The sequence below is a fragment of the Pezoporus flaviventris genome, unplaced genomic scaffold (assembly GCF_033815535.1).
Source record: "Pezoporus flaviventris isolate CSIRO_AGI_PZ_B2104156 unplaced genomic scaffold, CSIRO_AGI_Pfla_v1 ptg000013l, whole genome shotgun sequence".
Classification (NCBI taxonomy): domain Eukaryota; kingdom Metazoa; phylum Chordata; class Aves; order Psittaciformes; family Psittacidae; genus Pezoporus; species Pezoporus flaviventris.
In genome coordinates this window covers 4,927,842-4,954,961 of record NW_026892561.1, presented here as the reverse complement: position 1 = coordinate 4,954,961, position 27,120 = coordinate 4,927,842, and the positions used below count along the sequence as shown (strand labels likewise).

The 27,120-nt window shown below is 41.7% G+C and overlaps 1 protein-coding gene across 2 annotated transcripts in view; it reads right to left on the bottom strand.

The window, feature by feature from the left end:
- Positions 1 to 27,120, bottom strand: part of LOC133268341 (BEN domain-containing protein 5) — a 951,280-nt gene that overhangs the window by 179,826 nt on the left and 744,334 nt on the right. For both annotated transcript variants that reach the window (XM_061451279.1, XM_061451280.1), the window contains exon 8: positions 14,885 to 14,999. In XM_061451279.1, the coding sequence (XP_061307263.1) occupies positions 14,885 to 14,999 (115 nt within the window). The remainder of the gene's footprint in view (positions 1 to 14,884; positions 15,000 to 27,120) is intronic.

Here is a 27,120-nt window from a genome sequence, read left to right as displayed (position 1 = left end):
GCTGTGTTGTTACTGTTAACATGAGCTGACAGTTAAATGCATTTCATTAACAGAAACTAGAATGAGAATGACAAGACTTTAGCAGATCAGATCTGTAATTGAAAAGGTGACCAATGTAAAGAATAAGAACTGTCTACTAGGATTGCTCTTGCCTCTCATACCAATAACAGCATATCTCCTGGATGTGACCTGTCTTTCTTTTACACTAGTTAGCACTAGATGGAGATGTCAAGAACAAATCTACGCCAGCATCAGTTCTTTCTTGCACGTCAACAGCAGGAGTAAAAGTAAGCCCTGCTGGAAGAATTAAAAACAAAAAAGATTTTAGCAGCTGAAAACGCACAGAAGTTTAACAAAGGCATAGTGGAAAGTAAAGGAGGTAGACTGGCAGTTTGTCAATTGATCCTTTTCAATCTCGGAAGGGCAGACAGAAGATCTATGGATAACTGCTGTGGTACAAATCTTGCTGGGAGTGCCTGCATGGAACGGATATTCTTACTGTGTAGCTTCCTCACTAGCAAGCACTGCCAAAAGATTGACTGGGCCTTGAACATCTATAGATTTCCAAAACCTACTGAACAAACCTACCTCCAGATGCACAAAATGACAATTTAATCCAGATGTAAAACAATGGGTAGAACCATAATAATGCTCAGCTGCAACACAATAATGAAAACCCTAGTGCTAGAATTTAAATGATGCTTAAACTGGGAGCTTCTACCCAAGGAGTAAAGACTAGGTGAACAGAGGGACATCTAAAAGTAATCCATTCTGCAGAAACACACTTTTTGGGTCAACCTTCCTTTGAAAATACATTTGGTCACTGAAAGTTCTTTCCCAAATTTAGAGTAGTTTTACTATCAGTTGATATATGAAGGTTATTCAGCCTGATTGCATAGTTAGCTATTGTGTTTCCTGCCACCAGCAGGGGGGTGTGAGGATGTGAGGGTGCAAAACAACCCATAAAAAAGGAAAAAAAAAAAACCACAACCCTACCTCTATTCATTCTGCTATATTTAGTACTCTGTCTTCCTCTGCCATAACAGCTTGCTTGATTGCGACGTCCACTTGCCGTGCCATACTCTTTAAGCTCTGAAAGCACTTTGGGAAAGTGAGGATCATTTATGATGTACTTGTACAGCACCTAGCAGAACAGGACTGGCTTCTGCAGTGTCAATGAATTATCAATCCTGTGAACATTCAGGTTCTCTTGATAAACTATTTCAACTCAAACTAATATACAAAATTCATTATTAATAATAAAAAAATGACCCGCTTGACTGGCTTTGCACGTTTCTGTGACATACTTCTCTCTGTTCTTGACATTCACAAAGATACCACCTTACCATAACCCCTTCCACAATGCAGCTTACTCACTGCTTTGCAAAGGATCAGATCATAGCTCAGCCTACTCTATGACTAGAGACTGGTCTCGCTTAAATGAAAAACCCATTCTCTCACCCAGCTGTTATTTGGAAAATGAAATGCAAGGCCTCTGCCTCCCTTTCCTCCCCTGGGCATAGCACAGAGGCACCATAGAGGGGTTCAGGTTCTTCCTAGATCCAAGAGAGCTGGCAGATTCCCAGGATAACTGCTGCATTAGCCTCAGGGTATTGGAAAGTTCCAGCTCTTTTGTTAGCATCTGAATGTCTGAATGGCAGTGATGAAAGGGAGGGGGCAGCTAAACCCACTCCTCACCACCACAACAGCATTCCAGTGTTATTAGAAATCCAGCTGTTCTCTGCAAACAGGCAGGATTTACTGTTCATACTTTGGTTAAAGAGACAGATGAAATTCGGCTTCCCAATCCATTATCATTGTATTATCTATACAATTCATCAGCTCAATGGCCATGTCAGTAAAGAAAAGGGAAAGGGAACATTAGCATTCAGAGCACACGCACCACACAAAGCAGCAGGTTTATGATCTGCACAACCTGAAATAAGCACTTCTTTTCCCTGGGGACCTGGGTTAACATGGAGTAGCTGCACGGTAAATCGCATATACTTCTCTTAACATACATCCTTTCCCATCTGGGAGGGGAAGAGGCGGAATAGCTGTCCCACTCACTGATGGAGTCAGCTAATGCTTCTGTGGCTTGACACTGTGTGTCCAGAAATGTCACATCCCTTTCCTGATCCAACTGCTCCATGTTGGAAGGACAGTCTTCCTCCAGCTCTTAGGCACCAACCAGGTAAAGCCATCAGCTGTCAATCAGCTGTCATGTCTACCTCCTCCCAGACTGCCCTGACATCTCACCTCTGCCTGGCGCCAGGGGCAGCAGAGAAGTAAACTGATATGAGATTATTTGCCCCTTCTGCCATGTCAGCATAGCTACGATGGCTTTTGTATTTATAGGGAGTGGAGAGAGAAAAGGATTTTGTAGACAGTTTTTCAGTGTGTGGACATAATGGGGTATAGCAGTTGCATGGAAACAGCTCATTTCCAGCCTCTGACACCACAAAGCCCCTGTTTTCCTGAATGGACATGCTGAGTCACCCAACTTGTTACCAAGAAGCATAACTAATCATTTACTGCTATTAGCAAACAATAATCCTAAGAAAGAAATCATATAGGCATGGTTATATTTGAATATACCAACAACCTACCCAAGAAATCACTAGTTACACCTTGTCTTTCATTTCCAAGATTCCCAGAGCAGCTGCACGACAGCCGCTTAGATCTTGTCTCTGACTTCAGAATTGCTGTAAGCCCATCTACACCCAAGCTGCCGCTAAAAAGGGATTCCTCTCTACTCATTCCTCCCTCCTGTCTTCGTCCCATTTATCTGGCTGCACAGGGAGCCATAAGAGAACTGTTTTGTCAGCCTGGTTTTCTGCAGGATCGGTCCTTTTCTGGCTCACAGCACTGCCACACAAGTGACACTCTTGGCAAAAAGGAGATGGAAGGGATGCACAGCCAGAAGGAAAAACAACTGAACTGCCCCTTTGGGTACCAGCACGCACTTGCGTTAGCTTAAAGCAGCTGTGAAACAGCAGTCTCCAACGTCTCTCTGCTTCAGCAGGAAAAGCTTGTGTACCAGTATCTAAATAGTTTCCTTTACAGCCACAACCAGCATTTTCAACTGAGCACCAGGTCTAGTTTTCAAGACCTTGCAAGCTCCTGAAACCCAAGACTTATCTTTGTTTCTTTTGGGAGACTTCAGCTATAAGAATTAGCACAAGAAAATCTGTATCTTCTCCAAAGAGAGAAGAGGAAACATCACAGCTGTGAACCATGAGATTCTTTACTACAAAGAGTGAAAACAGGGCTGTTCTAAGTCACAAAGACATTACGGTGCCCGGGAGCCAACATGCTGACCAAGAAATGTGGGTGGGAGATGTCTGCCTTGACACCCTCCACAAGTGATGTACATCCTCAGATTATTTAATGTTGTTTTATTAATACAATATTGTTTTAGGTAATGGATGTTTATTATTTAGATTTGTCTCAGGATTGTTTTCATGTTGCATGACACTGCCCTTAGGACTAATATTATAAATTATACAGCAAGCTGCCATCCTTTTAAGTGCTGCAATTAAAAAAAAAGAAAAAAGAAAATAAAAATAAAAGAACAGCTGTCACCCAGGAAAAGAAAACAACAAAAAACAAACCTAAACAAACATTCCCTTAGGCTGCTGGTTTTTTCCTAATAACTTGGATGGGATTTCCCCCTCCTCACCCATGTAGCCACAGTTGGAAGACAGGACTTTTCCATTGAAAGGCATTAAATTCTTCCCCTGTGATCTGAAGTTTAGTACTGAACCCTGTGCTTGTATATAACATGATAAAATTGGGCTCAAGGAAGGGACTCTTGCAAAAACCACTGAATTGATCACTATTTGCTGGTGATCATGTGTAAATGGGCACAACTTCAGAAAATCCCAGCATCTCAGTCCAGAAAGCTCTTCAGGAAGACTTAATCCCTAAACTGCCTTCTCTGACAGATGGTGGATCTGTGGGTCTAGGTGAGCAGATGTTGCTGAAATGGTGGAGTGGGAGTGGGGAAAGGAACGTTAGTTACATTGGAGAAGATTCTGAGATGCTCTTTGGGTTGAAACTGCACAAAACTGGGATACACACTAATCATGTGCTGAGGCTTCCTATGCTCACAGCATGCAAACAGCTTTCTTTGCTCTCCTTTAGGTTGTTCACCTAGAAGGGACAAGAGGTGCTCTTGTTGAGCTCTAATTGGTCATTCTACAGTTAAGGAAAATATTTGTGCTCTTGACTGTAGCTTCCATCTTTCACTTAATTGTTGCAAAGACAAACCCTGCTGGCAAAACACCTCACTGTAAACCTGTAAAGCAAAAATACAGAAGTAGCATGGCTCTGCCCCCTGGACTAGCAGATAGAAGGGTCTTTGAGAGCAATAGAAGCATGGAACGGTTTGGGTTGGAAGGGACATTTAAAAGGTCATTTAGTCCAACTCCCCTGCAATGAGCAGGGACATGCTCAACTAAAGCCGTGTCCAATCTGACATTGAATGTTTCCAGAGCTGGGTCTTCCACAACCTCTCTGGGCAAACTGTGCCAGTGTTTCATAATCCTCATTGTAAAAAATGTCTTCCTTATATCTAGCGTATCTACTTTCTTTTAGTTTAAAACCATTACCCCTTGTCCTAACACTGCAGACCATATTAAACAGTCTGTCCCCACCTTTCTCATAAGCCCCCTTTAAGTATTGAACAGCTGCAATAATGTCACCCGAGAGATTTCTCTTCTCCAGGAAGTCAGGAGAGTACTATCAAGTCCTACAGTAACTCTATATCAAGCAGGAGACAGGACAGAGAAATCTCTTCCAAAGTAAGTCCCAAAGATGGGGAAGAATTGCATAGTCTAGGTAGGGAACAGCCCCACTCAATAACTGACAGTACAAAGACAGCTTGACTCCCTGTCTACATCCTCAACTGCAAGGGTGCGTGCACTGCTGGATGCAGTTCTTACATCCCAGTATGGGGGGATACAAACAAGGCTGGAGCTGAGCTCAACCTTGTCAATACTTCAGGTTCTGAGGTTTTCTCCCAGATGGGTCGACAGCCCAGTAGTGTTGCTGGCAAGGCAAATATAACACAGATAAAGACAGTTCATACTAAGCTTCATTTGCTTTTGATTTCTGCAAGGAGCCACACTTTTTGTTTGGGCCACTAATTGTGTTGAGGAGGGAAAACTAAACAAAGGGCAAGGGCAGGATAGGAAGAAAGTCTATACAGAGTGAACGCATACTCCTGAGTCACAGCCTTCATTGAAACAGATGCGTCTGAGCACTTCCCTGAAGTAGACCTTCAGCAGAGCAACAGTATTACCAACTTCATTTGGGTGAAGAGAGAAGACAAAGCCTTGGGAATTGGAATCTGGATTGTCCCCATTGCTGACAGCTACACAGACACTTTCCATACCACAGACCATCTCCTCCTGGGATAAGTGCAACATGGACACCTCTCTTGCCCATTGATGCTGAGCTGACACCTCCCCTCTTTCAAGTCACTTTGGCACAGCATCCTTATGGCGACTGCTAGGGTGCGAGGATTACTTTGGTGCGTTTGCAACCAGGTGCAACCCACGTCAGAAGCTAACAATATGTGCCATGTAAGCAGGCAGCTGCCTGAAGACCACCAGTAACAAAGGCCAGTTGCCTATTACTGGAAACAGCTCAACAAACTGTACCAGCAGTGAAGACATGGCATATTTCTTGGGCTGTGTCACAGCCATAACTTCCTGGGTCTGGCAAATAGCCTTTTCTGAGCTGCCCTTCCTGTCTTCTGTATCAGTCCTTAAATGCCAGAGATTGTGGCCTGGCAACTGCTGTTGAAGTAGAGCTCAGCTAATTATCTCATTAGACAGAGACCAACTCGGAGCGTTTCTCCCTTCTCCCACTTGCAAAACTAACAATAAAGCACTGCTTTGATTGCATGGGTGTATTTAAAGATAGCATTTTTCTAATATGGCTTGGTACCTACATAGTGGCTCAAAACCAATGAATGCAACATAGTTTTTTTTACACACACTAATAAATGTGTGTAAAAAAAGCTACAGCTACTTTTAGATACATAAGACATTATTATTCCTAAATTGCAAATGGGTAAAACAAAACAAAGATCTACAGCAAATTGGCTGAAGTTTACCAAGTCATTTTCAACAAACCAAACCAACAAATCCAAAGACCAAAACCCCAAATAAAGCGCACAAAGAAAAAGAAAACCCCACTGGACACTTTGTTCCTTTGCTACTATGAAGAAAAACTCAAAACGCCAGAGATACAAGCCAGATTTAAAAAAGAAAGAAAAAAAAAGAGAAGAAAGCTGAATATGTTTAGTTACTTAACTGAAAGTAAAGCTAAGAAACCCAGATGGGATTATTCAGACCTGAGATCAGCTATTCAGAGGGGAGGAAAGGAATTCATATTCAGAGGGCTGGAGCACCTTTGCTATGGAGACAGGCTGAGTTGGTCTTGTTCAGCCTGGAAAAGGGAAGGCTCCAGGGAGACCTCAGAGCAGCTTCCAGTGCCTAAAGGGACTGACAAGAACTCTGGAGAAGGGCTTTTTACGAGGGCCTGTAGGGACAGGACAAGGGGAATGGATTTAAACTGACAGGAGATTTAGATTAGACATTAGAAAGAAGTTCTTCCCTGTGGGGGTGCTGAGGCGCTGGCACAGGGTGCCCAAAGAAGCTGTGGCTGCCCCATCCCTGGCAGTGTTCAAGGCCAGGTTGGATGGGGCTTGGAGCAACCTGCTCTAGTGGAAGGTGTCCCTGCCCATGGCAGGGGTTGGAACTGGATGAGCTTTAAGGTGCCTTCCAACCCAAACCAGTCTGGGATTCTATGATATCAACCAAACTGACATTAAGAATGCTGTTAATTACAAATACATTCTAGAAGACAAAAACATGCAATAAAATGAAGTCAATGAAGGTCAAGAATAGGCTCCTTTACCAACTCAGACATAAATGGCACTTAGGTACAAAACTTTGATTCATTTGGCTGGGATTCATGAGTTGGGTGCTTATTCTCTGCATAACAGCTCAAAGGTAATAATCACAAATGGTGTTATTTAAATGGAAAATAAATAGCCCTGTCTCTTTAAGGATATCATGTCTTATTCTCAAGGGAATAATGGCAGATATAAAAATCTATGATTTCAGAATTTCTCGTTATGACTTCTTTCTCTGCTTGTCTAAAAATAAAAGGCTACTCTGTAGTCCCAGATCAATCTTACTAAAAGAGAAGGGTTCACTTACAACAACGAAATTGCAGCTCTGACACTAGTTACATATTCATCACATGTGAAAATGGCCCCATAATGCCGCCTTCAAATCCTTCCAATAAGTTGTATTAAATTAGGTTGACTTAGGATTTTTTTTTCCTTACACCAAAAGCAAAATAAATATAGCTTTATTTAATGCTACTAAAAGGTTCAGATTCAGCTGGAACCCCAAGGCAAGTGGCTTTGTTGTTAAAGCACATATACTGAGTCTATTGATTGGTGTAGTCCTCTGTGCTAGAGAATTTGTCACATCAATAGCAACTGAAAAATACTCAGGAGCTGCAATATGGTTTAAATGAGCAGTTACAGCATCAATATAAAGAGCATTTTCAATGGCAGTAGATAGGAACCCTTTTGCAAACCCAGTATTTGTTTTAAGATAAAGGATGACAACTTTTTCACAAGGAGGATTTCTTTTTAAGTAATGGTGAGCAAAACAGCAAGCACTGTAACTGTCTTACAATCACAGCACTCTCTGGGCAATAAAGGCCACAAAGGAAAGAAAACCTCCAAGCAGGAAAGGAATGGCAATGCTACGAGCCAGATGGATATGAGAGCCAGAGCAAACCCCTGCTGATCACTCACCTCCCTGGTCTTTTGCATTGCTGCTGCCCAGCACTGACCTGTATCACAGCTGCAGATCCACCCTGGACCTGCTTTCCAAGTCTCTAACCTGGCACACCGCATGAGCTGGGAGGTACAAAACAGTCACAAACACACTCAGAACATGGGAGCAAGGCAGCACAGAACACTCCTGACCTGTCCTCAATGCCAAGCTGGGGTAGGAGGAAGTTTCTGCTGTGCCTTACCCTCTCCCCCAGCTACATGGGAGAAGGCGATACAAGGAAATGGCCATTCACTCACCATGGCAGGTCTCTTTCTGTTTGTTTTTCCACATTATCAGGGTGGTTGGTCCTGGCCACAGCTCTGTTTCTAATCTAAGAGGCTGTCAAAAGGCACTAGAGCATTGGAAAGCTACACTGGATTTCTGATTTTGAAACTGGAAAGGGAGAAGAGCTCCACCGCCACCACTCTATCAGGGGGTCAGTAACACACTTGGCACGTATGGCCTGCCTCCCCTCTAGTCGCAGCTAGGACAGGGAACATCAATTGCCTCCACATGAGTCACCAACCCCCAGCTGATCCTAAATGTGATCTAAGCAGGCACAGACAGAGATTCACTGGCCTCAGTAACATGAAATCTAAATTAAGACAACAAACAAGGTGCAAGAGGGGCCACTGAGGAGAAGTCCACGAAGCTCACAGCAGGCTGAAGTGGGAGATGCGGGATTAAGCAGCCTCAGGCCAGAGGAGACAGAGCTAATGCTCACCATCTGACAGCAAACTGGACAAGTACTGGGAAGACAAACCCACTGCACATTACTGAGCAGGCAGAAATCTCAATAGTTCAAAAAAATGCCCGAAACAAAAGTCTCTGGAAGCTGGGAAAGTACTTGGGGAAAAGGATTTTAAGAGCATCTCCTGCTCTTAGGAGAGTGGCGCTGTCTACTGCTGCATTAGTGGATACTGGGCTGGTGAGGACTGACACAGCACGGCTGTTTTCACACACGCCCTAAGATGCATAGCCTCTGCTTTGGTCACAACTAATAAACAGAAATTCATGGCAAGGAACAAACATCCATTTTGTGGGATTGAAAAATCCCTATTTTGCAATAATAAGAAATAGTTTTACATCTAGGGGATGGAACATATTTTTCTTGACTTGGTGTATTTTTAGAGTACAATTCTGTCTCAATCACATCCCTTTTTCCCTTGGGTTAATGTACAATGGACATTCTTGTCATTCAGGCAGAAATCCTACTAAAGGAAGACGAGAAGCGGCATGTGCCGCAAGTTTTGAAGGAGATGAGAAATTTCACACTATCCTGATATCTTCTGGGTAACTGCTTATTTTATGATGACTAATAGGCAATTACTATGGTAATACTGCAATACAGCATGTGTGAGGTTTGGGAATGAGAAATTATAGGTAACTACTTTGGACTCATTTCTATGGTAACAAAATGTAATTGTCATTAAATACCAGTTAGATTGCGGCTGTACCTGGTAATTATAGATTTTTTATGCCCAGTAACATAAATAAAGCCAATAAATTTATTCAAAAGGTCCATGATTGTTTACTTATATGTTGTTATATAGAATACACAATGACAAACACCTAATTAGGAAAAATAAACTCCACTGAGAGCTTCATCTTGTCATCTGAGACGGATACTCTGTTTTTCAATTCAAGGCAATACATGAATTTCACATGCATTAAACGAAGCTAAGAAAAACAGCAAGCCTTCCCCACCAGAAAGATAGGTTAACATCATAAAGAGCTATTGTGCAAGTGACATTATGCACATAAGTAGCCATGTCTTACAAATGAACAAGGGATAATAAGAGCCATGTAACATATCCAGTCACTGTGACCATACGTATACGCTTGTATATGCAGGTATAGGTACATATTTTGCCTGGTCCAAAGCCTAGTCTTCTGTTTGTATTTCAGACTTTTCAAAAGGGATCTTTAAAAAGGGCAATTTTTTAAAATAAAACATGCCATTCACAAACAAGAGAAGATTGTCCTTTAGAAAAAGCTGATATGGAGCACCTCCCGTATGAAGACAGGCTGAGAAAGTTGGGGCTGTTCAGCCTGGAGAGGAGAAGGCTGCATGGAGACCTCATAGCAGCCTTCCAGTATCTGAAGGGGGCCTATAGGGATGCTGGGGAGGGACTTTTCATTAGGGACTGTAGAGACAGGACAAGGGGTAATGGATTCAAACTTAAGCAGGGGAAGTTTAGATTGGATATAAGGAAGAAATTCTTTACTGTGAGGGTGGTGAGGCACTGGAATTGGTTGCCCAGGGAAGTTGTGAATGCTCCATCCCTGGTGGTGTCCAAGGTCAGGATGGACAGAACCTTGGGTGACATGGTTTAGTGTGAGGTGTCCCTGCCCATGGCAGGGGGAGTGGAACTGGATGATCCTAAGGTTCTTTCCAACCATAACTATTCTATGATTCTATTTTAAATGTTTCTTGAGCCTTTTTGGCTCCTTTTTTCAACCCAAAACAATTTGTCAAATTCAACTCACTTCCACAAACCTTTTCAGTCCTTACAAAATTATGTTTCTGGAGCAAGCAAATGTTTGGTTTGTCAAAAACATTTCACTCCAGCACAGCTTTCATTGCAATACTGACTCTGACACTGTACATGGTGAATTTGGCTTGCCAGTCTGGGTAAGACCAGCTTCCTTTCCATCCAACAAATTGCTTTGTTAACCCCTCACACAAGCAAGCAGTAGAAATTGTGTTGACTACAAAAACATTGTACTTGACAGTGAAACAAGAAAAGATTAGAATCAGCGTGTGCCCTCTTTTCCCATTCACACAAATCCTTGCAATCCCTACAATCAAGCTAGAAGGATATTGTAGCAATGACAGTTCAGAACATTTCAGCTAATTCATGGCTTTAATTTACTGAAGGCTGATACTGTCACAGTTAACCAGCTGAAGGCAAAACAGAAACACTACGGAATGGGAAGCTTTACTGGATCATGCAGCAAAGCCTTTAGAGAACAGCCTGGATACTTGCACTGTCTTGTCATGGCATTTCTGGGATATCTCAGTGAAGAGCTGCCCAGTCTAAGAAACACATCCCTTTCGGTGCCAGTATAGGGTTTCATCTCCTGAAGGTGAGGCTGACAAATTGGAACTAATCTAAGACGGTGTGGTACAGTCATCTTGCCTGCGGGGACACATTCCAGCATTCAGCTGCAGAATGCCAGCTTAAGAACAAGCTCTCGATAAAGGAAAGTTCAGGCCAAGCCTGGGGACGCACGACTTTTAAATCAAGAACACTTTTTTTCTTCTTAGGCTAACCCTGCGTCCCTGGGGATGGTGGTAGGTTCAGAAGATGATAATGCTGGACTGCAAGCAGAGAGAGAAAAGTTAAGAAATCTCTCTTCCCAGCACTAGTTTTCCTGTACTTCCTAAAGCTGTTTCACAGTTTAATCCATCAGAAAGGATGAGATTAGTGTACAGAGAAACTCACAAATACTTGTATTTTCTGACACGTTCTATCACAAAGCTAAAGATCAAGTCATGCACCATCCCCAGCAAAAGGGGTCTTTCAATTCTAGTGAGAGCTGAGGACAGGTTACCACAACAGAGACCAAATTATGCTGAAGATGAACTATTTTAGCTAGGTAAACAAATGGTATCTTCCTGGGCAATTTAATTAACAAGCCCATGTGGCATAGCATTTTCTACACACGGTAACTGCAAAGCCAGTTAGACTTAGATGCACGGGAAAACCAGGCTTTAAAGACTTTGAGCAAGGGATAAAAGCCTGTCATCCTGTTTTAGGAGAGACCTTACATTGCTGATCACAGTGAAAAAGTACCTATCATTATCCTGTATGCTAGAAAGAGCTGGGTGTACCCATGTGGCAAGAAAAGGACTATGGAGGTGCGTTTTTATCACTGAAGAAAGAGTGCAGTGTAACAGACATATGCACAGAAGGGTCTGATGCTAGCAAACCAACAAAGAGTGAGCATTGCAAACAGAAGCAATCCCAGTTAGCCAGTCAGTACTTCAGCTTGCAGGTAAATTTGTACACCCAGAGTACCACTTCTCTGCATCTAACCCTTCCGACACTTGTACCCAGCCAACTCTGATCTATTGTACTATGGTTTGCCTGTGATTTGTCATTTCTCAGCTCTTTTCAGAATGAAACAGGTGAAAGCAATGTTAATGTTCTGATTTTTAAACAGCCACTCAGAAATGTCACTGGAAACAAAATCTAGCAGAGGTAATTTCACCAACTGTCTTGGTTTATGTACGTAAGAAATTGCTATAAAGAGAGAAGACCGTACTAGTTCATTTTCTATTAAAAGATTAATGCTCTAAGATTACAATCCAATTCTGAATTTGGTCCATTTATTTTTAAAAAATACTTTTAAAAATTGTGTATGGACCTTACAAACATTCTAAATTAGAAGGGATGCTTAACCACTCCTTTAAGTCCCTTAAGGCCCCTTGTCTTTTTCATTCTTAACTGTATGGGTCCACAGATACACTTAAATTCTTGCATATACTTGAATAAACCAGTAAAGTTTAGCACCTTGTTTCCATGCATTCTGATATGCTGAGCACTGATTTCCATGGCCATTTATTTTAGAGCTGCCAGAATGTACATGCAACATATAAACAACTTTCCTCACAGATGTGTCTGTGCCGCGAGCACTTGTGCTTTATGGCTGTGATATTAAACTCACTTGTTGCTGGTTATGAGCATTTCACCACATGGAAGTCCCTTTAGAGTCACAACCCATTTGGTCTATTCCCTTGAGAATGAGCAACATTTTATAGATAATAGGCAATTCTTGGCGTTATTGTTGCAGATTTGGCTCAAACTCCTAAACCGCAGCTCCTGAGCACTCAGAACAAAGGAACAAGGATAAGAAAAGCACAGGACGCACACCCTCTGTGAAAGCTTTGCATCCCCAAAAGTGACACTGAAGAAAATCCCAACGGCCAACCGATACTACATCACCCTGGGTAAATGAGTGGTTAGTTTCTGTTTTGGTCACAGGAGAACTGGTATATCCCATCCCTTCTATGAGAACTGCTGACATACTCAGGCTTCTAATGCTGCCCACTGCGCCTGGGATTTCAGAGGACAGTGAAGTGCATCCGACAGTATACTTTGTCAATTGTACAAAGCTGTGTACTGGTGGGGTAAAAAAAAAGTCCCTCTCACACTGGCAGGAGATCAATTTACAAACTCAAGCATGAGGTTTAATTACCCATTTCATTATCTTAGCTTGCATAGCTCTGAATGTGAACCTTCAATGAACCAAAGAAATAGTCACCAGCTGCTGCTTTGAGAAAGAAGGAGATAACAGGAAGTAGAAGTTCAAATGCCTGAAACTGCTCTTGCTGCATGTGGCACCACAGACCTTGTTTGCAAAAGCATGGGGATTGTCCCCAGCCAATAGATCTGTGTTATACCACAGTACGTGGAAGACTTCTGAAAGTCCTATTTATGTGCTAATTTGAACAAAGACCAAAAGAGATGAAACGGAGTTATCTCGCCAATCACAGAGAAGCCTCAGAGTTAAATTTTCAAATACTAGCAATTGATCCTTAGAGGTTTTTTTAAAATTCATCCAGTAAATTCAAGCAAACACATTGTGATGTGCTTGTGGATTTTGTATGAGCTGGAAATAAAGTGTTTGCTGTAAATTATTCACTCAGCACTAGTTAACTACAATGCTGGCGCATTACTAGGCTTTTTAATATTCTTCTCAAGATAATAGGTAGTATTTTGCTTACTACCCTCATTTTTAAGTTATTAGTAACATTAGGGCATTTGTAAATAAAGTGAAGAATTGCAAGAAAATCAAATGCTTTTCCAACTACCTCATTAAAAATCTCTTTAGTTCAGGAGGGTTGAAAACTCTTCATATCATGAAAAGCTAAAACAATAATATACAATCAGGCTCAGCAATTCCAAATGAATTCTAATGCCGTTTCATAATACCTGGGTTCCCAAAAGGCTTTTGAAGTTATGAGCCATGCATATGACTGTAAATCTGCATGCCTTTCAAAAAGTATAAATAAAAAAAACGTAATACATAAAAAAAAAAGTGCAGGAGAAAAATGTACAGGGCAAGTGAATTTATGAGAAAAAATGAAAACTACTTCATTTCAGGGGGGTAAAGAGCACATATCAAAACAAAGAACAACCAGCAGCACTGTTTTCTGTGACTTCCATCTTCTTCCTGTCTCCTATCTTCATTGGTCTCCTCATCCACACAATAACCTAGTCTTATTCTGCTTAGCAATGCAATACCTAATTAGATCAAAGCTCAAGGTAGCCCGGCTACAGAGTTTATTGTGTTATTTAGTCTTGCGCTGTAAGCAAAACCACATACAGTGTATTACGTTTCTCAGGGGCTTCTCCAGAGAACTATGTGGTACATGTAATTGCCCCCACAAACAAATCATCAACTAATCAACTGCTTTTCATTATCACCTACAGCAGCACATTTATTTTGTAAATAAATGCATTAACAGCAACCAATTTTAGGGAAAACAAAAGATTATCTGAATGTGTTCTCAACAGAGGAGGTGGTAAAGTAGTAATTCAAATACTAAAATGAAGCAAAATTAGCATAGGGTGGAATGATTACTCCATTCCATGTATCCCTATCTATTACAGTACAATAATAGACTGAAATCTGCGACTTTAATGGATGATCTGGGTAGCTGAAGGGAACTGTGATTGACTGACACATAGAGGCTGATGAGCAGCATAATGAATGCATTTATAAAACACAGCTAAGGTCTAACTCTAAGCTGACTTGAACGCCCACAGCTAGAGGTTTGCAGAGCAGATATCCTGTTGTCTTGGAGAGTTGCTCTCTACCTCCTAAAGCAAGCAAATTTGCCTTTGAGCTCTCTTCCTCAACAGGAACTTCAGGAAGCACACAGCCACATGAGAACCTTCAGTTTAAGAAGAATCAGTTGAAACAAGCCATATAAGATTCAGTGACAAAACAGTGCAGTGTATAAGGTAGATACAGCAACACCAAATTCATTCTCTATACCATACCTGTAATTTCCTAGGTATACTCCATCAGGATTGAGCATGGGTGCAATCTTGAAGACCAGGTGGTCTCTCAGTACCTTCGCAATAGGATGCTGGCTCACAAGGAAATCAATTATACCTGAGAAAAATCAAAGCAGAGTTTGAAGAGGAGGGGTTATATCATCAACCATTTCCAGATATCTAGCTGAAATTTCACATATTAGATTAGAATAATCACCCATCTTGGTTCCTAGCACTGCTCCTGCTTCCAACAGAACAAACCACTTGCAATCACACAGCACCTGCCACCTTCTAAAATTCCAGAAATAAGAACTTTAAGGATAAATATCTTAGCTCATCCTCATACCAAGTACAATACACCTACATTATCAGACACAGTCAAGTTTCCACAGCAGGAAAAGTTACTGCTCATCAGCTGAGCCACAACAAAACATTTCTCCTCTTAAGTGGTGAAATGAAGTACAACCTACAAGTTTTACTTGTTGGCACCTTACATACACAGCAGGTATTCAGGGGCACGTGCTGCAGCTCAGCTCATGAGTGGCGATTGGTGAGTGGAGGCACCTCAAATTTGTTTGAGCATGTGCCCAGACCTACTCTTGACATATGAACACAGAGTTCAGATCATCTGCATGTATAAAGAGGTATAAAATGCCTCACTAGATCTGTGAGAGTTACATAAACTCTGTAACAGGCAGAGGAAAACTGGGATTGACAGGCTGGGATTTAGAAGGTCAGATTCTTCACTTATTTTACACCCATAAAAATCAGGAGTAACTCATCAGCAAAGCTCCTTTGATGTGGAACCAAGGCAAGTGACAGGGAACCAAGCCCTAAATGCCCTTCCTTCAGGCACAGTCACAGCACCAGACCCCACAGGAGCTCCTGCCTTTGGGCATTGTGCTCAGGGAGCGACTAAACATTGCCTTGCTGCAAGGCTGGTGCTGGGGCAGGAGGCAGGCGGTCTGGCAGTTAAATTCTTTGCTGATTCCTCCACTGAGTTGGTACTGACAGAAATAGCTTCCAGGGAATTAATGTCGAGATAAATTGAGTTCCTGTGTAATCTCAGGACACCCACAGATAGGTCATGACAATTTGCTATTTATTGTGAGGTCCATCCTGTGAAGCAGGAACCATTTACTGAATTTCCCCAGAATAAATCAATCACTACGCTCTAGTAACAGGATAAAATTAAGCAGAGAAAAATTAAGGCCTATCATCAGTGAAATTTCACTAATGGTGAGCTCTATTAGACTGTGGAATTGTCTCTCCAGGGGAAGGGTGGAATCCTGTCATCAGAGATGCTGGACAGGGCAAAGCCCTAGGGAACAGATCTAACAAGTAACTATGAGGCATAGAAGAGATGACATGGGCTAACTAGCTGACTTCAAAAAAGCTAATTTCAGACCGGATTTTTTGTGAGCCAACCAAAATCTTTAAAAACAAATTAAAACATCCATACATGCCAGGTTAAACATACTTGTTTACAGTTAGCTGAAACATACATTAAAGATAGGACCAAAATCTCACGTGCTGTACAATTTCTTCAGTTAGCATATTTCCTAAGACCCATTTTGTGCTTCAAATACTAACAAATCTGAACCTGTGCTACTGTTAGAATGAATTCTAATTTGCTGATGCACGTGGGAAAAAAATGAGGCTTCTGAAATGTCTAAGATGATCAAGGTATACTCGACTCAAAACACCAGCAATTTTTATTTCTATTTAGTGACAAATCCTAAATAAGAAAAAGCCCCTTTCTGTAACCAGGTCTTCCACTTGAGAAGAAACTAAACCTGAATTTCTGAGGCAAATTAGCATACACATAATTATATTGCTCAGGAAATGATTCTGTAATTACCTCCCCCCAGTGAAGGAAAACAAACATTGATCTGCTTTTTGGCTAGTGTTGTGTCTTTTGTTCATTATACAGCAGCAAGAACATGAAGAAACTACAGGGACACAGTTGGATCCTGAATAACCACATTTCCTAACTGTATGCAAACATGAAAGTCTCAGCTATGTTAACCTGCTGCTCTAACTGTTTTCTGACAGCGTCTAAAACATAATCCACAGTACATACACCTGCAGGGCTCTAAATTACTGAAAGGGATATGGTCCTGCACTTAGTCTATGGCTCTTGAGACAGTATAGAATCACAGAATAGTTAGGGTTGGAAAAGATTAGACTCCAAACATCACATCAGTTGTTTTCTGAAGTACTGGAAAGAGTTAGCTATTCAGAAATCAGTTTGTCCAGAACATCCTTTATCCTAGGTCAAGTATGATCTTTCAAAAGAGCTACAATAAAAGAAGCGCAAATATTACATTCTGTGCATGATCAACACTTCACCAAAGACCTTGGTGGAACCCTTTTGCCATGAGATCTGGCAGTGTACCAAGTGTGTACTTGTGACAGCTCTGCATGCTGGACCGCAAATACCTCAGGGATTACATGATTGCTTTTCATTCAGGAGGTAACCCAAGAGCCCAAACACTCAGAGCTTTGCTCTGGCTGTAATCATGCCAGGGAAGAGGCTTGTCCAGGTTCTGCTCATTTTGCTCCTGTTATTGATGCAGCCTCACTCACAGAGCTTGGCAAAGGCATCTCAGCAGCTAGAAGCTACAGATTTCAGCTTCACACAGGGAATTATTTTTGCCACAAGCAAGAAAGGGCTATGACAAGGAAAGCTGTGTTTAAACACCTAATGGGCGAGCCTCTGCTCTGCACAATTCACTATTGCACCGGACACACCAGACTAAGGGAAAAGACTGGCCTTGGGCACCCAGCAGCTCAGTAGCAAATGAGACCCGACATTTTGCAATGTATCACAACCTACTAGGGGATACCACAGCCAAGTTCACCCAATCCAAAGAAATTAACTCTGTTTTTTTTCATTTAGGAGACGATTGAATCTGAAGAAGTCTTACCCCACATGATAAAAATACAAAGCAAGAGCTAAAAATAACCAACTCACAGAAATCTAACCTGGAATTAAAGGCTAAAGAGAAGCATCAGGTGAAAGCATACAACTACATATACAAACCTCACCATAAAATGATTGTAAGCATCCAAATAATGAATACAATTAGCAAATAGCTTTCTCTTTCAGAGGAACCCAATAGTCTCTAGATCAATAACACTTAAAGTAAAAAGACAGATATCAGACTATTTAAAAATACCATTGCAGAGAACTTGGTCCTCCTGTTAATAAATCAATACAAACAAAATTTTACAGCTTCTATAATCAGCAAGAGACATATCAGTTTATCTCAGTAGGCTGGGGTTAAGAATTTGGCAGCAACCAAAGCCCATTTAATATCATTTAGTTCAAGGCTACATGGCAATACAACAGATGCCCTAATTTATTTGTTGATCTTTGTATTAAAATAACAGTTTGCTGGTAAACAGGAAGGGTAATGATGCCAGTCACCCTTGTTAGTGGCTAATAATTGCTTAATTTGTCCACTAATTGACCTGTGCTACTGTTGAAGCACTGGATCGTGTTGCAGGGCACGAAGTAAACAAGGCCACTATAATGTTACTTTAGAGAATGACTTCTGGAAATAGAACTACTTATTGCTATAAATTTTCTCTTCACAGATGAGCAGATTAATTGGTCTGCCAATTAGTCTGCTATTAAAGGAAAAAAAGGGCTGCCCACAGATTGGTTGGATCTTCGAACTGCAGCCCCAGTTTGGGTCAAATGAAATAATCCAATCTGAATCAGTCACATCAGCTATGAAAAATAAGACAAGCACTATTTAAAAACAAAGCTCTGTGGCTGGGGATCAAGGAATATAGCCCAATAACTACGTATTAGCTCTTCAACTGACTTTAAAATAAAATGGAGAAGATGGAATGGGCCTACTCAGGCACATTACAGTGTGGAAAAGTTCTCCAATTAATAGAGGCAAAACAATACAGAATATTTTCATATCAAGCTTTCTGGAAAGTAATTAAAATAATTATTTTTCAAATAATAACATGCAATTATAGATGCTGCCTGGAACCAGAACAGCTCAAAAATTAGCAATTTAGCCATGACATAAGAAGAAACTTCTCTATAGTCCACTAAAAATCAACCAATGTCTTTGCATTAACTTCAAGGAGCTTTTCTTAGTTGTGAGGGAAAGTAAAGAGTTGAAAACAAGCAAAAGGGAGAACAATAATGACAACTGTGTGTCATCAGATGCACAGTCACATTGCCCCCCCCCCCCAATAGCATTTTTTTGACAGTTTTTCTTGGTAAATGCAGCTTCATGGAAACTGCTAAATCAGGACCAAATCTCCTCTACTCCAAGTAACTTCTCTGTCATTACTCTTTCTCAAGGCTAAATGCCCTTTCTCAAATTCCTGCTGTCTTCCACAGCTCAGCACCACTCACCTACCTCAACACCAAATCCTGTGGAATCTCTTTACTTGCCCTAATCCAGGCTCAAATTAGCTACTGGTGCTTCACAAGCAAGTCGATTGTTTCCTCACCCATAACATGCCAAAGCAACCTTCTCTGCTCACATGATTTCCACTGCTCTGTCTGGATGTTTCCCCAGTCAACCACTTTAAACTCTGTTTAAACTTCCTGCTGCCTCTAACATGACCTCTCCACATTTGCTACTTGCAAACAAAAGCGTGTCTTGTCCCCTGTTTCACCATTACCCCATCCTTTTACTCTCAGTCTGGCAATATACTTAATTGTATAACTATATAATGCATTTTCCCTGCTTCTATTACTGAAAATCTAATCTCCACAGATCCTAATGCAATATGGCAACTGCTAATGCAAATATATCCTGTACTGTGTCTAGCATATGCCAAGAAAGAAGTCATTTTTATTTTCAGACCCATTTTCCTAACGCTAAATAGCTGCTGGTATCCTCCAGTCAGCTCACTATAACCTACAGTTTAAAGAGAAGGTAAGAATTAAGCTCTAAAACCAATAGGATATATCAACTGGAAAATAAACACAAAGGAGTCCTGGATGCTTAGCTTATATAAAACCATTGAAATGTTCTATTACAGGAGAGTGAAACCAACATGAAAGACACATCTGTGGAGAACGGGAAAGCAAAAATGTGGGGTCGGGCTTTTTGAAGAGATTTTTTTAATGTGATGGTGAAAAAAATCTAAGGTGATAGAATATTGTAGCTGCTTAGCCCTATAGCCACAGAACAAGTATAGCACAAGCAGTAAACAGCAGCAGGGCACTGCCATGCGACCACTGGTTTGTGAAGCAATTCTCTTTTGGCAAAGGGGCCCTTGTCTGTTCAACCTTTGCCTTTTCTCATGGGACTGCAGGAAAACAACAACAAAACAAAACACCACACCTCCTGCCCCCCTTCCCTCCCAAAACAAGGGAACAAAACATGAAAAAGACACATAGATGTTCCTCTCCAACCCAGCATGGTGGGAAAGATGTCACACACACTGAACCTTACCCAGCACAGGTCACAGCAACGCTGTGCCAGCATGGTCTCTACAGATAGTGCATCTGTGCTTCCAGAGCAGCCTCCAGCACAGGCCAATAGTCAGAAATGATCCAATAATGTCTTAGCCTGAAGTGTTCCCAATATTCAACACACAGCAAGGGAAAAAGAAGAAAAGGCATGCGAATGGTGATAAACGAGCAGAGCTGACTCACAGCAGGGTTATTGACATGATCTAACATCATGCTGTCATTGAAATTATCCCTACAGAAGATCATCACATAGAGTGATCCATAAGCACAAGATCATTGCAGATGCTGACTCTGCTTTTCTTAGAGTGCTGCTTCTCCACTTTATGTGTAAAAACAGACTGCCAAACTCAACTGTGGTTTGTTGGTTTGGGGTTTTCTTTTTTATATACTCTATAGAATCACATTTATTTGGGCTGAAGGGGTGCAAAAGGGTGTGCACATTGATTCAGACATCCATACAGAAGGAATTTGTAGATTTAGGAATGTGTCATTAATTGGTTTCCTTAACTTTCCAAATGCCCCTTTGGAATCCATGGCAAAATCAAAGTTTATTTCATCAAAATTATAAAAATAATATGGGTAATGAAGGAGCACTGCAAAACTAAAACGGGCACCTAGTTAATGGCATCAGATGAAGGAAAATTTGTTGCCTGAAGTACATCAGTCAACAGTTTCCAGTTGCCAAGTCTGATGTATGTCTGCATACATATGCCTCTCTCTGAGTAGTTACTGCAGTTGAGAGTGGGAAGATCCAGAGCACTGGCCGTTTTTCATTAACTCCCTCTCTGGCCATCCTCAATACGCACAAGTGCAAGGGAATTGCTTGCACTCAGAGAGGAATGAAGTACCATCCTCAGTGAGTATTCGTCAGATCCTACCTTTCAGGTCAACCTTTTCATGTTCTTCGTATCTTCTCTGTACTGAATTCCGTATAACTCAAATTCCACCTAACCTTCCCCTAGGATAGGCTCAGAGGGGGCCCGCACAGGACTGAATGTACCATATGATGAAAAACAATCAAGTTCCTAGAAAATGCAGAGAAGATAACATTTTTCCCCAGTATTTCCCATGGACGGGAAGCTCTCAAAGGAGACAACTGCTAAACAGCACCATTACCCAGGACAAAACACACAGGAACCAACCAACACAGGTGAGACAGCTTTGGAGAGGATGCAATAGGTCAACCAGATACATCCCTGGTTACAGCTCATCAAAAGTACACAAAGAAAAAGTTGATTGATTCTCCTGGAATACCAAGACTTTGTCCTCAGCTGGACAAACATCTCAGTGCTAAATAAGATCTCATTGCTTGAGTGTGGCTGGTTAGAACCACCCCCAAAAAGTCTTTAGTCTCCTGTGGTCATTTCAGTGGGTTTATATTTGTAACTATCATTACTATCATAAAAAAATAAAAGCAACTGTTAAGTCCCTGGTGGGTTGTATAGATGGCCCCACCTCACATTTTTAAAGGAGTTTTAATCAACCTGAGATAGAAAAGTTGCACACCTAACATTAAGGATGCAGCTAGGATAAGATTGATTAGGAGCATATCCAGCTATATTATGGCATATTTGTTCTTTTATTTACCATTTATTCTCCCATCTATTCTCTGCTGTAACTCTGTATTTCTTAAAAACACAGGATTAAAAGCAAAGGAAATCTCAAATAATGGGATAAAATGAATGTGCAGGAAATTAATGAGTGAATTAGATTACAGCAGATGAAACACTGAGGTCTCAAATGCAAAATGCAGGGAGTTTATTTAATTTGTTACTGTTTTAAAATGAAAATATGCTCACTGACTCGAGTTAGTAATTTCACTATTTTAAGATATGTTAGGCCATTACAGCTAGGGCTGTTTCCACAGCAGTGGAATAAATGAAACCAGCCAGTCTCCCAGGGAACGCACTACCTCACTGCCTTTTGCCAGCCCAGTGAAACAGTGCTAATATCAGCTCCAGAGAAAACTGTGCTTCTGCTGCAGGGATTGCATGCAAAGGAATTGATAATGACTAGCAACAAGATGGAAGAGCAAGGCACTATGGATTTTAACTCAAATTTTAATGTGCATGGTAAGCACAGACGGTAATTGATCTAAAGAAAATTTAAAGAAATTATTGTACCTGTCCTCTCCCTCCCTCTGTCCCCCAGTTAGCATTAGTTCCACAAATAGCTAATCTGTCATTCAGTGTGGCTGAAACAGAAATCCAGGAAAAGGAAGCAAGAGGTGGGAAGAGCAGTCAAGAGCTTCCCAAAAGAGGCTCTGACAGCATCAGAGAGAAAGATGGCTCTGTCAATCCCTTATCTGAATTAGGGCATCCCAACCCCACCTCCACCCCATTAGGTTTCTCAGATGTATTCTGCATACAGTGATCTAACCAAAGGGACTGAAGTGTCTGCTGGAGGACAATGAGTGCATAGCAGGCCTCTGTATCAGCAGATCAGCAGACCACAGTTTGTGAAGACAGCGAGTAGCAGTTGTGTTCTAGTGCATCAAAGCTCCCCATTTAAAGAAGGCTTCAGCCCATTCTGGCACCCAAGCATTCCGCTTGCCAGAACACCCAATAAAGTTATAAAAATCCTCTCACACTGATGTGTGGATACAGGAGACATTTCTGCCATTACAGATTAAATGACATTAGGATTGCAAATTCAATGAAGATGTGGGAATACCTTGAGGAATAAGATGGACCATATGATGCCACTAGGCAGACCTTCTTGCCCATTTTAGTATGTCTGCTGATTAAGAATGGATGGGACAAACTGGGGTGGAAAACACCTTGTGAATTCTTTCCTTTACAAGGAAATCTTGTTTTCACACAAAGGAGGTACTTTTACACCCTCTACCTTTCACATGCACTGACTATCTGACTCTTTTTGCTAGACGTCTTCATTTAGACCATGCAAACATTGCTTCAAAACCCAAAAGAGTTCCAGACGATGCTGCTGCAGATGGATTTCAAGCAGGAGGCTATAGGCAGAGAAATAGATACAACTGGAACAGGGTGAGCCACAAATCAACAGTCTAGAAGTAGAATCAATTCAGTGCAAAAAGTTGGTGAGAAGTGTTTGGGATTTCCTATGTATTTTTAAGAGCTGTGGCTCTTCGCTCATAAAAAGATCCACATCTGGTTTGGAGGGTATATGACTGCTGGTGCTGGGCTGAAGCACAACATCCTGATGGAGTACTGAAAAGATACACACTGCCAGTAAATTATAATTAAATTTGGCATTCCCAGTGATTAGGATGTGGGACCAGGAGCTGGAATGCCTGATCTTGGTCTGAGTTTTGGCAACTTGCTACCAGAGTCTGATATGTCAGTATGTTCAACCTGAGATAGCAATAGCCAGATATTCAGGGCAGTGTCTTTGGGACCAAAACCAGCAGATGGATTTTTCAGACAAGCTCACTCATAATGCTGAATAGTGCTGACTGCACGTGGAAATGTTTCAAGGGGCAACAAAAAGTGTTTGCTAGGTGTTGAACAAGTTCTGAACATTTTCTGTTCTCTACCCAGTTGCCACTAGAGATCTGCACCACTGCCAGTCCATTCCCTCCACTTAGATAAGCACTTCCTATAGAGCTCAAGATGGAAAACATTTTGGAAACAGAGACAACCAGAATGGCTGGTCAGCTCAGAAATGCAGGCTTGAGTACTTCTCAGCTCTGCTGTTTTTCCTTCCAGACAAAATCAAGGAGAACTGAAAGTGTTCCACAAAGCATAGGACATGCTCACCTCACAGGATGGCCTGGGGAGGGTCAGATGGGGTATTTGAATTTTAACTGTTAAAACCATCAGCCAAAAAAGAGACAATTAAACATTTCATGACAGCAAGTCCAGTTCCTACTTGAAAATCCTCCAGGTACTTTACTGTAGCTGGTACTTGATCTTGCCTGAAAAACAACAGTACTAAACAGACCTTAGTAAGTGATAAGACCACAAGAATTGCCTCATTACCAAAGACTGCCTAGTCATATTTACGTAATGTTATTCTGCAAAAGCAGTCTTCTAGCATGCCTTAAAATTTGCTCTGATGCTTTGACAGTTTAATAGCTTGAGACTCCAGGGAACCTAGCAGTTTGACCCTTTCTCTTACTTGCTGGAACCAGCAATTTATGACCTCAGGACTCATTTTGATGCCATTGATTTGGATTTTGGGTCTTTTCAGACTTTGGAAAAAGACACAGAACAATGGAAAAAAATAGATTCTCAACAGCTTCAAACTTGGGGGTTCATGCTGCTTGAACACTTGATCAAAGAAGCCATAGGGTATTAGTGATGCCATCTACCTCCTCCCACTGCAGCTCTGAATGCATGGGACTCATACACTCCAACAGCACCTGGTACTCACTGTGAGTCCAGGTGGCACATCCGGTTAACCTCTCCCATTATTCCATGGTATTTGCATCTCCTGTTCTTTACAGCAATGGGATCCCCACCAGCTTCAAAAGCAGACCAATATTAAGGGAGTGGAATGAGGCCAGGGCTGAATTTGTCTGGTTAAATATGCAAGACTGAATAGAAAGGAGCGGGCTGCCTCCTGACCACCCATAGGCTCAGCCACTTAATTACCCTGATGGCTGATGTAGCTTGCTTACCTACAAACTAATCCCCCCAGACCCAGAGGGCAGTCATACAGCCCTCCAGTAGAACTGGTGCAAAGACCTGTGGAATTGACTTGAAAGAACGTGTCAGGCTGTCAAAGAGAGAGACCTTATCAGCAGGAGCATACATCTGCTGCAGGGTTGCCCGAAGGGTTCCTAAATTCAGTGCACAGCACAGACTGAGTGGGTGGTTTTGTTTGTTGCTTTGTTTCCTTTAATTTTCCTAATATGCTGTAAGGAGCTTGGAGTTCTCATTGCATCAAAATGAGCCTGCCAATACCCCCCAGATGACGCCTCTCTTTTCCTCCTGGGAAGAAACAAAAGGGTTCCTGGAGAAACACTGCAGGGATCAGATGATCTCGCTCTATTAACGAATTACTTGGGATTTATCAGAACCATTCTAAAGATGTTTCTTCCGAAGATGATGTGTTTGGTTATTATTATTCAAAGTCTGTCCTTCCCATAAGTGTGAGTCCTCCAGACAGCATTGAAAACATTTGCTGGATTATGGCCCTCAATTTTTTTACAGAATTAAGTAATGTTAAATACAGCTAAGATTCAAGCCTTAGAACTGAACAGAAATATGCAGGAGATCCACCTTCCCTGACATGCGAGACAAGAGGGCTGCAACCCAGGAAAGCGCTTTGATTGCAAAGGGGGAAAAGGTATACACACGAATAGAAAAACCCTGAATGCATGAACCAGGGTTAAGCAGGCATGTACCTTGGCAGAATTAACTCGGCCATCCTTGCGTTGTTTCCTTATCGACTTACAAAGCATCACTCTTTTCACCATGGCCCTAAAGGGGAGTTTCAGCTGTACACCACTGGCTCACACAGCACTAAGATGTAAAAAAAAAACCCTGAAACAGAAAATCACTTCTTCGGTTTTCTATTTCTAAGAGCTATCAGGGTCTTGCAGAGGAAAAAAAATCTAGAACATTATGTATTGCTGCTATGTCTAGAAGTAGGCTGAGCTCCCCAGAGACAACTGTTCTCTTCCCCTCCATGACAGCCAGACACAAGGAGGTCAGAAACCCTTCCAGGGCCAGCAAGGAGAGTGCACCACAAGTGTAACATTTCCAAAGTTGCCGGCACCAGGGAAAAGATTCCAAGTTTTCTAAGTGATAAAAAGAAACTCTTTTATGGGCCCAGGGAGGACTAAGCAGACTTTGTTCTACTTGGGAAACCACAAAAGGTTGCTGGATTATGAGGAGTAGCCAGAGGTGATGACAGTTATCCTTTTAAGCCCTTTGCTGATTCGTTTCACCAGGACCCTGAGCACTCCCTATGCCCAGAGTTACCTTTCCACAATCTGTCAGTAGTGACTTTCTCTGCGGACAAGTAACGTTTGGATTTTCACTGTGCTTAGTTTAACAAGGAGGGGACTGGGAATGAAGGGACTAGTTTGACCTAACACCTCCCTCTGGGGCTTGTCATATAGCGCTGTTTTGCATAGACAGTAAAAGCACAAGCAAGCAGCTACATTGTGCTCTTAGTCTTATGGCATTAACTGTGGCAGCAATAAGAACTATGGACGTCTTAAGATGGATAGATCAGCCCAAGCAAAGAATGTGTTATAAGCCAAGAAGGCAAAAGGTAGATTTCTCTGGAGAAAGGCGGAGAATACATTTACATGTGAAAATCTAATACACAGTGAAAAAGGGCATTACATAAATTACATAGGGAAGAAATGAAAAATACATACTTTTAAAGACATTCTAAAAATGGTTTCCAGCATCTGAAAACGCGCTGCTCAGTCAAGCAGAGACCCAGAAGCAATGGGTACGAACCAGGCAGGCACATAAAGCTGTGACAAAGAGGCTAGAGGGGCACTGTAGAAGGCCGGTCACTCACAACTATCCTTTCCAGTTTCCTTCAGCTGTAGAGTGTTGCAAGACTATATTGTGGAGCATCTCTGTTAATTTGCCCTCACCTTTAATAACTTGTAAGCACTTGCAAGCGGCCACTGTCACAAGTAGGCTACTCAGCTAGAAAGAATCCTGGTGTGACCCACTGCTGGTATGAAAGCAGAACCCATATTTCTGGAAAGGAGCAAAAGCACACGGGGAAGGAGGAGTTTGCAGGGGTGATGCTGTGCCCTAACGGCCTGTGTCTCTCAAGACGATACACATGTGAGATTCAGAACAAGGTGTGAAGCTGAGCTGAGAGGAAT